At 39.6% G+C, this 15491-nt stretch overlaps 1 protein-coding gene across 1 annotated transcript; it reads left to right on the top strand.

The window, feature by feature from the left end:
* Positions 1-621: 621 nt before the first annotated feature.
* TAS2R16 (taste 2 receptor member 16) lies at positions 622-1527 on the top strand. Its single transcript, XM_058529126.1, has one exon. It carries the CDS (start codon positions 622-624, stop codon positions 1525-1527), a length of 906 nt encoding a protein of 301 aa, XP_058385109.1.
* The last annotated feature ends 13964 nt before the right edge of the window (positions 1528-15491 follow it).

Below are 15491 nucleotides of genomic sequence, written 5' to 3'. Positions count from 1 at the left end.
ATGGGGATATTTGAAGGTCCGGGGTTCCAGCAATTTTGTGGTGCAATCTCAGAATAAAGAGTGTTCTTTATTATTTATTATTTACACTCACTCTTTGGTTATGGCATCCACCTCCAGCTACTGTGGAAGCTGGGGAGACAGGATTTCTGAAATTGGCTTTATTATAGCACTCAGCAGGATAGATATATTACCTAGGACATGAATGGACAATGAAGGAGTCATCTTTCCTGTGGTTCAAATTTTAGGTTAAAAGAGTGAAGATATCATTTAAAGAAGATGGAGGAATAGGTTAAACACACCTCAGACAGATGAAGAGGAAATAAACTCATGACCACGAAATAGGTATGGCTTTCTTGGGAGTAATCAAATCACCTCAGGAGAAGGAAGCCACATTCAAACATTTCCCTGCATCCAGGCCTGATAACAAATGAGCAAGCAAAGCATAAGTAAATCCTGCAGATAGGAAAATGGCAAAGTCAAAAATGAGCCAGGGAAAATTTGCATCCAGAGGGAGGTATTTTCTTGCATGAGACAGTAGTGGGACTCGAAACCTGTTCCCTACCTGGAAACTGTTGCAGAGATTCTGAGTCTGTGTCCAGAAAGTTACTTTGGAGTAGAAGAATGATACCCATCCAACTCACTGTCTTCTTCATGATCGTCTATGTGCTCGAGTCCTTGACAATAATTCTGCAGAGCGGCTTACTTGTTGCTGTGCTGGGCAGAGAGTGGGTGCAGGTCAAAAGGCTGTCAGCTGTGGACATGATTCTCACCAGCCTGGGCATTTGCCACTTCTGTCTACAGTGGGCATCGATGCTGAACAATTTTTACTCCTATTTCAATCCTAACTATGTATTTTGGTACTTATCGATCGCCTGGGACTTTTTAAATACTCTTTCATTCTGGTTAACCAGCTTGCTTGCTGTCGTCTACTGTGTCAAAATCTCTTCCTTCACCCACCCTATCTTCCTCTGGCTGAGGTGGAGAATTTTGAGGTTGGTTCCCCGGCTGTTGCTGGGTTCTCTGCTGCTTTCTTGTGTGACTCTCATCTGTTCAGCTGTTAGGAATCACATCAAGATAAAGATGATCTCTATGGAGCATTTCCCTAGAAACAACACTATGATTGAGAGACTTAAGATGCTTCTGCAGAAATTTACCTTATCTCAGCCAACGGTTGTGATGATTATTCCTTTCCTTCTGTTCCTGGCCTCCACCATCTTGCTCATGGCCTCCTTGTCCCAACACTTGGGGCAGATGCAACATCACAAAGCTGGCCACAGCAACTCCAGCATGAAAGCTCATTCCACTGCCCTGAGGTCTCTTGCCATCTTCCTCATCTTCTTCACCTCTTACTTTCTGACCATAGTCATCTCCTTTGTGAGCATCCTATATGATAAGAGCTCCTGGTACTGGGTCTGGGAAGCTGTTATCTATGCTATAGTCTCTGTTCAATCCACTTTACTAATGCTGAGCAGCCCTATGTTGAAAAAGGTTTTAAAGCTAAGGTGCTGGGTCCTAGAAACTGCCTGAGGCGCAGGGTACAACAAGACTCCTGGGCAAATGGAGTCTAGGAGTTTGCATTGAGGCAACTAATACCAATAACTAGCATTACTCTTGAAAATCCCCTATGTGATAGCGATACACCATAAATGCAAGCCTCTTTCTCTTTCATCCCCATGGACACCTATCTCTAAACAAGCAATCTTTTCTCTACTCTACGCCACTCCTTTCTTTTCCTTTCCACAATCCCCAGGTTGGTCCCGACTTTCTCATGATGTCCGCGTCTCTCCTTTGTCCTCTCTGTCTCTGGAATCTGACTACCAGTATCTCCTACACAGGAGAGCCAAAATCATGATTATTGATTATCACACATTATTTTTATTTTATCCTTTTCATGACTACCAATTACTTCACACATTAGTACGAATCCCTTCCCCACAAGAATTTGTTGCCCATACCATGAATGTCCCCCATGCTAAGCCCTTGATTCACTTTCCTAACTTTAGTCAAGAAAAGGTCTTGCCATCTCTCTCTCTCTGCAGCTTCTGGGCCTTCATCCAATGACATAAATTTCTTTATTTGTTTCTCTTCCAAATACTGTGACATCACTCCTTTAAAACTCAAGTCAAAGCTTAACTTCACTTTCATTTCCATTTGCCAAGACACTATAGTCTCCGCAGAATAGCAGACTACTTATCCAATCTAGGTTCATCCCAGAACTTCTCCAAACAGAGGGTCAGTTGCATATGGTTTCCATTGGTTGGATTCTTGCCTCTCTATTGTACTGCAAGTTGGAATGCACTTTCTAGAGAGATTCTTTCTAGAGCTTAGCTGGTTTTCTGCCATACATTATACAGATGTCAACTGGAAACTCCTCTTACTTCATAAAATCTGAATTACATTCTCTTAAATTTTCTATACTCTTCTATTCCGTGCTCTGTGACAGTCCAAAGCCCTCCCCAAATGGATAAGAGTATAGGAACCACATAGAAATAAATTAAAAATCACCTGAACTTTCCGGTTCTTTAAAAGTCCTTTTCAGCCTCCCCAATCCCACAGGTTTCTCTCATACCCTTTTCCCTGAAGGACCCAGGCCCACCTTCTCCCCATGGCACTTCTCATCATTTCTCTGCTCTTCACCCTCACCCATTAACAACAAAGTGTCTTGGTAACAGCCAACTCCCAGGCCTCTGGGTCTCAGCTTCCATCTGCTCCAGACACTTATCAAGGTATTTGTCCTAAAGACAGCTTCATCTCTTAAGGTATTCTGGTGCTAGAGGTTAAGAATATAATTTTTTTCACCTTTTATATATGTTGGGCATGTCTGATGAACTGAACTTCCAGCTCTGCCATTAGAAGACTGAAACACATCTTGAGAGAAAACCATCCTACAGGGAGAAGGATGCAAGTATCTCAAGCTTGACTGTGAACAAAAGGCTTAGTCCCTGGAAGGGAAAGGAAATTCTGATCTGGTCTTGGATCTATCACTCCAATTTGTCTTCCAGTCAAGTTATCTTTTGAATTCATATTTGAAACTGAGGGTATGAAATATAAGTACAAACTGAAAGACCACTTTCACCAAAGACTCTGTGCCACTTGGCATCTCAACAGCATCTTTACTGTTGCACAGAAAGGGGAGCAAGACATATTATCCCACTTCACAGCAGCACCCCATGCAACCTTGGCATCTCCCAAGCTCCAGTGTTTCAACTGTAGTAGAAGATGGGATGGAATCTGATGGATGCAGTAATGTCTGGAGAGCAGAGTCGTAAGCAAATGAAGTGAGACTGAGTGGAAAAAAAAAGAAAAAGAAAAGGTAGATATCAACCTTGTGTTATCTGACCAGAGACTTCCAGGCATGTTTAGGAGGCTGGGAGGGAGATGGGTTGCAAGGGTTTGGGATGCTGATGGAATAGGTGGAACAAGAGCCAGTGAAGTTTGAATTATTGCTATTGGTCATTTGTATCCACATCTTGCATGTTCTAAATTCTCAGATAGCTGGAAGAAACAGAAACTGTTTCCTTTATATATGTATAAATAGAGAACAAGAAAAAAAGAATTCCCCCTCTCCCTGACTACCACATACACAGACACTGTTACAGAAGCTGTTAAATATTTGTAATACTTGCATTATCTTCTTTTATGTAAAGTGCAATGGAAAACTTATCCTGGATATGCATGAGGTGAGGGTATTAGAGGCAGTAGGGGGGGATCCGGAAATAAAAAAAAAATCAAATAGAAATAATAACTATCCCTTGTCTTCGTGGCACCTAATAAGTCACAAAGAGCTTTTACATACATTTTATCATTTTCACCTGAAAGGACAGATCAAGATAATCCAATCCAACCCGGCTGGAAAACAGACCTAAGAAAGTCAAATGAATTACCTAAATTCACACTGTTGGTTAATACCCAACCTAAGAACCTAAGGAAAAGGAGAGGAAACCAAAGGATAAATTTTAAAGGAGCAAAGAGTTTTAATTTGGAAAAAGATGGTTAGGATTTAAAAGGGAAATACTTTGGAAAAAGTAACAGCGATGTTTGGACTGAGAACAAGGAAATTCTTTTGAGAGTTTAAGTTAGCTAAAAATGAAATTCAGGCCCCAAGGGGCTATACACCTGTCCACCTTCTAAATAGTCTACCCTATAACACTCATTATTAACACTCATTAACACACATATACAGACTGTGCTGCCTGATAACTCACAACAAACAGGGAGCAGAAGATAAAGAAGGCTGTGTCCCTGAGTTTTAGGAGCAAATATTTAGAACACCATGGGTGGTGGCAGTGAATTTAGGAGGAGCCACGTGAATCCTACAACCCAGCACCTATATACACACATATATCATATACACGTGAAACCATTAGCAACTGGGATGTACACCCTCCGCTCTTCACATGATATCCCATGAATTTAATGAATGCCTTGTGATATAGAGGAGACTGGCAACAATGGTGAATTTCTAGTAGCACCTGGCATGGAGTCTGTTCCTAATTAGACACACCACAGAATGTATTCATTGGATGATATTTTCTATGCCCCCATTCCCATTCCTACTGTTTAGGTTACATGGGTTCAAAAACTTTAGCTGCACCATTTTGCCTATTTCTGAGTCGGGTATTCAAGACATTCCAAGATCTGCCTGTAAACCATCTGCCCAGTCTTAACTTAGTTTTGTGTTTCCATTTTCATTTGTTCTGAGATATTTTTTTATTTCCCTTTTGATTTCTTCTTTGGCCTATCGGTTGCTCAGAAGTGTGTTGTTTAGTTTTCACATGCTTGTAAATTTTCCAGGTTTCCTCTTGTTGATTTCTAGTTTTATACTACTGTGGTCAGAAAAGATATTTGGTGTGATTTCAATCTTATTAAATTTGCTAAGACTTATTTTGTGGTCTATCATATGATCTATCCTGGAGAATGTTCTGTGTACATTTGAAAAGAATGTGTAGTCTGCTGCTGTTGAATGGATTGTTCTGTATGTGTCTATTAGGTCCATTTGGTCTAAAATATGGTTCAAGTTCAACATTTCCTTGTGGATTTTCCGTCTGGATGATCTATCCGTTTGAAAGTGGGGTATTGAAATCCCCTACTATTATTCTATTGTCTATTTTTCCCCTCAGATCTGTTTGTATTTGCTTGACATATTTAAGTACTCCACTGCCCATAGGACCAATGGGTGGATATGTATGTTATATCTTCTTGATGAGTTCACCCCTTTATCATTATATAATGAATTTTTGTCTCTTGTTCCTATTTTTGGCTTACAGTGTAGTGTGTCTGATATAAGTACAGCTACCCCGACTCTCTTTTGGTTTCCACTTGTGTGGAATATCTTTTTCCATCCCTTCACTTTGAGCCTATGTGTGTCCTTAAAGTTGAAGTAAATCTCTTGTAGGCATATACTTTGGGTCCTGTGTTTTTATCCACCCAGCCACTCGATGCCTTTTGATTGGAGAATTCCATCCATTTTCATTTAGAGTAATTATTGATATGTAAGGACTTACTAATGCCATATTATTAATTAATTTCTGGCTATTTCATTGTTCCGTTGTTCTCTTTTTTCCTCTCTTGCTGCCTACCTTTGTGAATTGGTGATTTTCCATGGCAATATGCTCTGATTCCCTTCTCTTTATCCTTTGTGAATCTGCTATAGGTTTTACTTTGTGGTTTCCATAAAACATCTTACAGATAAAACAGTCTACTTCATGCTTCTAGCAATTTAACTTTGATCACATACAAAATTCTACCCTTTTACTCCTCCTTCCTTTTACATTTTTAATGTCATGATTTACCTCTTTTTATAGTGTGTATTCATTAATAAATTATAGTAGCTAGAGTTATTTTTAATACTCTTATCTTTTAACATTTTAAGTAGTTAACAGACCTTTTAAGTAGTTAAGAGTTAGAATTTTCTGAATCTGACTATATATTTACCTTTACCAATGTGTTGTATATTTTCACATGTTTCATGTTACTAATTAGCATCTTTTCATTTCAGCTTGAAGAACTCCTTTCAGCATTTCTGGTAAGGCAAGTCTAGTGATGATAAACTCCCCCAGCTTTTGTTTGTCTGGGAAAGTCTTTATCTCCTTCATTTCTGAAAGATAGCTTTGCTGGAGAGAGTATTCTTGGCTGGCAGTTGTTTTCTTTCAGCACTTTGAATATATCATCCCGCTCTCTCCTAACCTATAAGGTTTCTGCTTAGAAATCTGCTGATAGCCTAATGGGGGGTTCCCTCATAGGTTACAATCTTTTTTCTCTTCCTGCTTTCAGGATTCTCTCTTTTTCTTTGATTTTTGACCAGTTTTGTTATAATATCTCTGGAAAAGATCATTTTGAATTGAAATAATGGAGTGATCTGTGAGCTTCATGAACTGTATATCTAAATCTCTCTCCAGGTTTGGGAAGTTCTCAGCCATTATTTCTTTAAGTAAGGTCTCTGCATTCTTCTCCCTCTCTTCTCCTCCTGGAACTCAAATGATTCTGATGTTGGTTCTTTTGAGGATATCCCATATATCACTTAGGATTTCTTCACTATTTTTCAATTTTTTCTTGGTTTTCCTCCTCTTAGCTTATTTCAAATTTCCTATCCTCTAACTCACTGATTCTTTCTTCTGCCTGATCAGTTGTTGATGCTCTCTACTGCATTTTTCTTTTCATTCATTGAATTCTTCAGCTCCAGAATTTCTGTTTGGTTTTTTTTGTAATTGTTATATCTTTGTTAAATTTCTCATTTTGTTCATGTATTGTTTTCTTTATTTCATTGAATTGTCTTTTGTGTTTTTTTGTATCTCATTGAATTTCCTCAAAATAGCTATTTTGAATTTTTTATCAGGTAAATCACAGTCTCCTTGTAATTGTATTCAGTTACTGGAGAATTATTGTGATCTTTTGGTAATGTCAAGTTTCCTTGATTCTTCATGTTCCTTGGAGTATTGCATTGCTATTTTTGCATTTGAAGTAGCAGTCACCTCTTCCAATCTTTACTAGCTGCCTTCAGGTGATAGATATTTTTCCTTAGTCCTGCTATATATTCTGACGCTTTCTCTGACCTTGTATGGATACACCTGCTTCATGCTTCTTCTTCTTGTGGCAGAATTCTTCAGCTTTTATGTCTTCTCCTCTTACAACCCACCAAGCCAGTTGCTTGAAACCTCTCTTTTTCAGAGAGGTCTTCCAGAAGGTGGTGCTACAGCTCAAGATTGTGGTTTCTCCCTTGCCCACAGATCCTGGCCTGGTTTCTGTGTGTGCTCCTTGTGTATATGCACCACTGCCCATAGGACCAAGCACAAGGAGCCAGCCACAGAGTCAGGGAAGGTGTAGGTTTGGCAGTCAGGGCTTTGGGGGTGACTGTGGGCAAGTTTGAGTGAACCTCAGGTGAGGTTTTCCCAGCAGCTCATGGGCAGGGTTCCTATTGGAGCCCAGAACACAGTCAGCAGGAACTATGTCCCTTTAAGTTCCTCTGATATCCCTTTTTTTTTAAATTATTTTATTGAGGTCATATTGGCTTATAATATTGTGTAAATTTAAGGTGTACATTATTATACATCAATTACTGTATAGAATACATCATGTTCACCACCAATAGTCTAGTTTTTTCTGTCATCCTTTGATATTTTTATCTGCTCCATCCCAATCTCCTCCCTCCCTGCAGTCATGGAGGTCCTGCTTCAATAGTCTGGGTACCGCGGGAGAGAAATGTGTTTATTTAGCAGCATCCTGCACAGCTGGGAAAGCCGAACACTCACTCACCACTCTCCCCCTCCCCCATGGGAAAGGCCACCAGGCTTCTCTAGCTCTCAGTTGTGCTGCCTCAGGGGGAGGTGTGATGCTGGCAAGTAGGTAAGTTTCTCTTACCTACTATAATGCACCCTAGCTTGTCTTATTTTTGTTTGTTTGTTTTTTGTGAAGAGATCAGCCCTGTGTTAACATCTGCCAATCCTCCTCTTTTTTTGCTGAGGAAGACTGGCCCTGGGCTAACATCCGTGCCCATCTTCCTCTGTTTTATATGGGACACTACCACAGCTTGGCTTGCCAAGCGGTGCGTCAGTGCGCACCCGGGATCTGAACCTTTGAAACCCAGGCTGCGGCAGCGGAGCTCACGCACTTAACCACTTGCAACACTGGGCTGGCTCCTTGTTTTGATCTTTTTGCTCCAATGGAGTCCTGGAACTTCTTCTCTGGAGAACCTGGACTTCTCCAAAGTCTCTCTCATTCGTGGATGTCGCCCAAGTTGGTGTTCTGCAGGTACTCGAGAGGGGCTGAAGCCAGTTAATAAGCTTCTGCTGGTTCCACAGTCCGTACTGATGTCTGTCTGCCAATTACGTGATACACAGGTGGCCAAGACTTCTATCAGGACCCTTGGCATATGGTGCTCAATCCCACAGCTACCACAGAGGCATTTTTTGTTCATGAATGGATGTCTAATTTTAATTGTTAAAGAAGAGACATCTTATGTAGCCATGATGCTGATGTCACTCCACTTCTTTCTTTACAATACGGTTTTCTACACACAAGAAACTCAATTAACGTTAAATGGTGATAGTGACAATGGGATGATGAGTAACAACATCTAATTCTGGAATTTAGAATTGCTGGAGATCTCATTTATTCCTTAAATACTTACTGTCAACCTGCTGTACACTACTGGGATTACAAAAATGGGATGGCAGCTTTATCAGTGTGCATTCTTTCTAGGAAATGAGGGCTCTTCTCTGAGATTTTCACATGTGAGTTTTGTTATCCATAGTGGGACTGCTTAATCAGCCTTGTCTACTCCTTTTTTTGTGTGTGTGAGGAAGATCAGCCCTGAGCTAACATCCGTGCTAATCCTCCTCTTTTTGCTGAGGAAGACTGGCTCTGAGCTAACATCTATTGCTAATCCTCCTCCTTTTTTCCCCAACGCCCCAGTAGATAGTTGCATGTCATAGTTGCACATCCTTCTAGTTGATCTATGTGGGATGCCACCTCAGCATGGCCGGAGAAGCTGTGCGTTGGTGCGTGCCCAGGGTCTGAACCCGCGCTGCCAGCATCGGAGTGCACGCACTTAACCGCTATGCCACGGGGCCGGCCCCCCAGTCTTGACTATTCTTATTTCAAGAGCACCTGGGTAGAAAGAGGCTATGGGTCTTCCAGTGCGACAAGAGCTGAGATGAGTTTAGCAGATACTTGCCTCTTCCTTACCAAGGAATGATGAATTTTAGAAATGTTCTCAGGGTCCTAAAGAGCAGAAAACAGTCTTCATTTGGACTCCTTCCCCAACAGAAGGCACTGATGCCTTTTTAATTTTAAGCCTTTTTAGTTCTATTTCTCCCACCCCCTCAACTCCATGGTCCCTATAAGAGCAAAAAAGGAGAGGAGGTGGTAGGGGAATGAAAGAATCAAATCCCCACTTTCTTCCCTGCTTGTCCTCAAGCTCTACATCAGACCTAAGATAGGGGAATAGATAAAGATTTTAATTAGATAAGAAATTAATGTTTTGATTTAGACTCTTTAAAACCTGAAAATGAGACTATTCTTAGAAACCTGTGGAATCTATACAGTCATACACTGCATAACGGTGTTTTAGTCAATGACAGACCACACATATGATGGTGACCCCGTAAGATTTGTACCATAAAACCCAGGTGTGTAGTAGGCTATGCCTTCTAGGTTTGTGTAAGTACACTCCATGATGTTCACATAACAAAATCACCTAACAATGCATTTCTCAGAACACATAACCCCGTCAAGTGACACATGACTGTACTTCCCTCAAGGGGTGGGGAAGGGTGATCTGTAGAATATGTTTGAAGGCAGATGTTGAAGAAAAACATCTTTCTTCTGAGCTCAGTCTATTCAACAAATCTGCTGCACTAAACATAAAAGTCAGTAAGATGTGAAATACCTCTGCATTTTCTCTGAGATTGCTTGTCAGGTGATGTGTATTACATTCCCTTTAAAAAAGACCCCAAGATAAATTCCTTTCTCAAAAGGAGCCAAACCAAAGGCCAAGGTAAAGGCCTACCTCTGACGATCCTTAATTTTCCTGCCACCACGGCCATCACAACTCCCTCTACCTGAATCCAGATAGAGCAGCCTTAAATTTGGGGCTTGATCACAATACCTCTCTGTACCTAGGAACTCATGACATTGACTTCTGCTCTCTTCATTCTGATGTTTGTGTTTGTATTTTGTCAATGGTTCTATTGTTCTTGTATTTGTATTGTAAATTGTGGCAAGTTCTTTCCAAAATGGGTCTTACTAAAGATAAAGAAAGATCATGAGAAGAGACAGAAAAATTACCAAGGATAGGGATGAGCAGCTTGTAGCAATAAAACAATCATGACACAACTGCAATTGTAAACCAATTTTTTAAAATTATCCGGATTCACTTTTATTCCAGAAATGCATACTAGAGGAGAGAGTTTGGGGAACTCATATATAGCCTAGAGGAGTAGCTACTTACAATCAGTATAAAATAACTTATTCCTTTGACTATTCATAATGTCAAAACGCTTCCTAACAGGAGGAGAAAATGCGTCTTCCTTGGCCTTGCTAGACAGAGCTTTTAATACAATCCTTGAGACTCATTCACCATCTACTAGTGATGTTCACCATCTACTAGCCATGTCTCAAACTCCCAAAGCAACATTTCTTTAAAATTATTTCTTCTATTTTTAATAAAACTTACAAAATTTATTCTGTGTGAAATGACTTTTTGCTAGTTTTGGTGGCAAGGATAGTTGTATAAACTATATTGCAGTGCCAAGTCTCTTCAAATAGTTTTTTTAGATAAACTATATCAAAAATGACAAGTTATATTGGTTGGGTAAGAGATAAATCCCTTACCATGAATTATGTTTTTCTTTAAACTTTAACCTAAATAATCTATCTAATAATAGATAATTTAGGTTAAAGTCATTTTATTAAAACATGCTAGATGTAAGTGACTGAAACACAACCAAGATACAGTCAAAATGACTGAGAATAATCACTTGCATTTGCAGGGGAAAACAGATCTTAAAATTTAAGTTTAAAATTAGAGGAAAGATAAGTTTCCCATTTAAGAATGAAGGCTTAAAGTCTAAAGATAGGCTGTGTAGGTAGATATTTCTTGAGAATATTGGCAAATTGGTGTTGTCAGTACCTGATGGTTTGAATGAGGCCCACTCCAGGAATTGGAAATAAGATTGTCTTCTGAATGGTAAATCAAGAAATCTACTTTCCTCACTACTTCTGCTTTAAATGTAATAACCTGGCCGGCCCCATGGCTTAGCGGTTAAGTGCGTGCTCCGCTGCTGGCGGCCTGGGTTCGGATCCTGGGCGCGCCCCGACGCACCGCTTCTCCGGCCATGCTGAGGCCGCGTCCCACATACAGCAACTAGAAGGATGTGCAACTATGACGTACAACTATCTACTGGGGGGCTTTGGGGGGGGTGGGAAGGGAGGAGGATTGGCAATGGATGTTAGCTCAGAACCAGTCTTCCTCAGCAAAAAGAGGAGAATTAGCATGGATGTTAGCTCAGGGGTGATCTTCCTCACAAAAAAAATAAAGATAAAATAAAATAAAATAAATGTAATAACCTAAGAGTTAACCAGAAGATGGGTGGATAAAATGTCTTCCAATTGAGCCTCAGGATTTAGGTCTAGACAATGTCTAGGTTGTAACATAGTACATAGAAAGAGAGGTAAAACAGGTCTCAAAATAAACTTTAACAAACAAGTAAACAAAAAGGTAACAATTTGAACTTCATTATGTTCGCCCAGGTCCGCCCATGGTGGGGGAATGTTGAGTCAACCAGCTTGAAGCTTTCTAGTCCTATTGACAAGTCTTTCAAGCTGTTATCTGCGAGATTTGTCACAAGGTCACATAAATCCCTCCAGTTTTTGCTCTACATTCTCTCACTCACTCATCGTTATGATTTGTTATTTCATGTTATGATAGGCTATGCCCATGTCCCTAAGTGGAAATAAATGGAAAATTCCTAGGTCCTGAAATATGAGTATGTAAAGTGAGGTTGCAAAACATACATGTTCACACGAGTATGGATAACGACTTTCAGGACCCAGGTCCCAGACACTAGGACAGGTGGCTGATACCCCACACAAACTGGTCTGCTACCTTTGCTACCACCCTGAGAGCATTCCCTGAGAAACAGAAGAAAGACCTTGCAAAGCTGCACTCACTCTGCCTCTGATGTTATCATGTTGTTGATACTTGATAAATATTGATGTATTGGTGTCTATGAGGTTCATTTCTATCATGTTCATATTCAGTCTCAGTTTTCTTTACCAGTCTTAAGATCACGTAGCGTGAATAGAATCAGAAATTTCCCTGACATCTTATTTAATTAACATCTGTGCTTATGCCCACCTCAGTCTCATTTGTCTCAGCATCAGTTTCAGTAGTATGAGTCAGTGTCTCAAACTGATCACCTCGGATAACTGACAGGAATATGTCTCTGGGCCCACAAACCTAAGGAGCAGAACCTAGGATGTGGTAACCTCACTGAGGTATTATTTTGAGAATAATCCTGGCATACTTAGGATTATTACTGTCACTGTCTAGATCACTGTTCTTAGTTGCAGACAACAAAATCCACTCTAGATAGTTTGAGGATGGAGGGATCTACTGCAAGTTTTTAGGCAGCATATCATTTTAGGGAGGGCTGGGAAAGTAGGCAGAGCAACGCAACCAGAAGAAATGCCCAGCCATAATACAGGGCTGTTCTAGCAACACCACCTGCCACTTGGCATCCATGACATCAGAGAATAGGCAAAGAATTTGCATCACAGCTGCCCTGGGAGCCTCAGATGCCACTGATTCAAGATCAAATCTCACCTACAGAGCCACGACCCCACATCACTTCCTTACTCCTTGTGTGGCTGCTTGGCTGAGCCTGGATCATACACAGAGCCCTAGCTGCAAGGAGCTGGAAAATGTCCTGTTTAGTTTTCCAGCCTTCACTGAAAGCTCACAGGAAGGGAGCTATGGGGAGAGCAGAGTGAGATGAAGCAGTCTCTCCACAACTTTCTTGCGTAAATACCTACAATCTGTCATTTATAAGCCTCACACAGCTATAACCATTTTTCACTAATAAAAAATTAGGTAAGTGTCTCCAAAAATGTTTTTATACCTGGAATGAATATGAAAATAGATCATGAAAGTTCTCAGGCAGTTGATACCAGAAAAAAAATATATAAAATAAACAAGGTGAACTAAATATGTCTAATTTGGCATTTGTTAAAATCAAGGATCCCAAATGCTAAGGATTTCAGGGCTGGTGGTATAAATATGTGAAGCACATGTAAGACAATGGTAAGCTTGGCAGCACATGCTGTATTCCCCCTCTATGTCATTTGCATTCTATTTCAATGGGGAAATAAACAGCAACCTTAAACTTAATGGTAGGGAAGGGGAAGAAGAGTTTATTAGCTAGAGTAGATAGTCTTCATTTCCCTTCTGGATCCACTTTACCAAGTCAGTGCACTTATCTCCTAGCTGTTGTCAGTTTTGGCTGCTAACAGCTCACAGGTGCTTCCTTCTTGAGAGAACTGCCAATGAGCAACAGAAACAGCCTCTCTCCAGAGACTATTTCCAGCTCACGTATTGCAGCCTACAGCTAATGACTGAATGATATGGGATATAAAAGCCCAACCCCCCTAGGCCAGGCTAACTCTATGGTGCAATTCATGCTTAAAATCTCCTTGGGCTCCCATATCCTTACCTAACTTTATCCCCCTTTGCCCTATCCAGCATCTCTCACTCATTTTCTCCTGGGAACATTTTTTTAATACATCACTTGAACAAGAAGCTGTGAAAGTTTTGTTTCCAGGGAATGAACATGAACAAGGAAACTAGCTAGTTTCAATATTGTTGTATCAGAAAACAAATAGAAAATAGCAAAGAAAAAAAAAGGAGGGACAAGAGAAATACCCGAGAACAAAACAGTATAAAAAATAAGGTAGATATATGTCAAACTCTAAACGCGAACAATAGAGAATATACCTTCTTTTTAATTGTACACATAACATGTTAGGAAATTGACCACATATGGACCCAAAAGAAAAACTCTATAAAATTCAAAATGGAAATAATGCTAACAGCATTATTTGACACAATGCAATAAACCTAGAAATTAATAATAAAAAGTTTAAAGGGACCCTTTCACATAAAAATTTAAAAACATGCTAATAAAATAATTCTCGGGTCAAGAGAGAGCACAACTCAAGATTTCAAAATGTATTGACAATAACAACTATGAAAATACATCAAATTCAAAAGTGTTAGTTGAAAATTTAACACAATAGACAGATCACTAGTTTAATTCAGAAATAAAGAGAAAAAGCAAAACTATACAAAATTATAAACAAAAAAAGAGAAACAACCATTAAAACAGAAGAACTTTTTTAAAAAAAAATCATGAAACTATCTTGCAAAAGTCTAAGCAAATCAACTTCAAAATACAGATGAAATAAATCATTTTCTAGAATAATACAACAGGGACTTTCAGTGTTTTGTTCCACAAGTAAGGAGCCTGGAAGTCACCACTCCATCCTAACAGCAAGTAAAAAGCTGAACAGGTTGAACCCTGGCAAATATTACCTAGGTCACTCATCAATGACATGTCATGTTGATAGCTCGGACTCTTGGTAAGATGTAATGAGAATGACACCTTACCTCTGTGGTCTTCCTCTTAAAAACCCAGTCTAAAAATAAGAAAAACATCAGACAAACCCAAATTGAGGGACATTCTACAAAATATCTGACCAGTACTCCTCAAAGCTGTCCAGTTTATCAGAAAGTCTGAGAAACTGTCCCAGCCCAGAGGATGCTGAGGCAGCACGATGACTAAATGCAATGTGATATCTTGGATAGAATCCTGGAATAGAAAAAGGACATTAAGGAAAAACTAGTGAAATTTGAATAAACTTTACAAGTTAGTTAATAGTAGTAATGTATCATGTTATCTTTAGTTGTAACAAATGCCCCATATGTACCCTATGTATCTTGATTAACAATTGGGGAAACCAGGTGTTAGAATGCTTTGTTCTATCTTTGCAACACTTCTGTAAATCTAAAATTATTTTAAAAATCAAAGTTTATTTTTAAAGAGCAATTAAATTCCCTGTCTAATACTTCTAACATTTGGGTCATTTCCTTGTCTCTTGAGAGTGATTTTATTTTTCTTACTTTTGTGTTAACATAATTTTTGATTGAATGCCAGACATTTTATGGAGACTAGTAGAGGTTGAGGTAAATAATATTTGTGCCCAGAGACAGGCATGACATTTCTTCTGTCAGAGTGTAGATATGGTGGTTGACATCTCTTCCTACCTTGCTCTACCAAAGGTGATTCATTCCACACATCCCTTCTCTCCTTGGAGGAAGTTGCCCATTGTTCTCCATGGGTTTCAGATTGTTCAGTTGCCCTGTGTCCTTAGTTCTCTGATGGGTTCAAGAAAACAATGACTTTGTCATTTATCCCACTCTTTCTCACTGATAGATG

The sequence above is a fragment of the Diceros bicornis genome, chromosome 3 (genome assembly GCF_020826845.1).
Source record: "Diceros bicornis minor isolate mBicDic1 chromosome 3, mDicBic1.mat.cur, whole genome shotgun sequence".
NCBI classification, from domain to species: domain Eukaryota; kingdom Metazoa; phylum Chordata; class Mammalia; order Perissodactyla; family Rhinocerotidae; genus Diceros; species Diceros bicornis.
This window is presented reverse-complemented; position numbering and strand designations above follow the sequence as displayed.

What these genes read in the sequence shown, in the direction of transcription:
- TAS2R16 (XM_058529126.1), top strand. Translation starts at nt 622, where the DNA reads ATGATACCCATCCAACTCACTGTCTTCTTCATGATCGTCTATGTGCTC.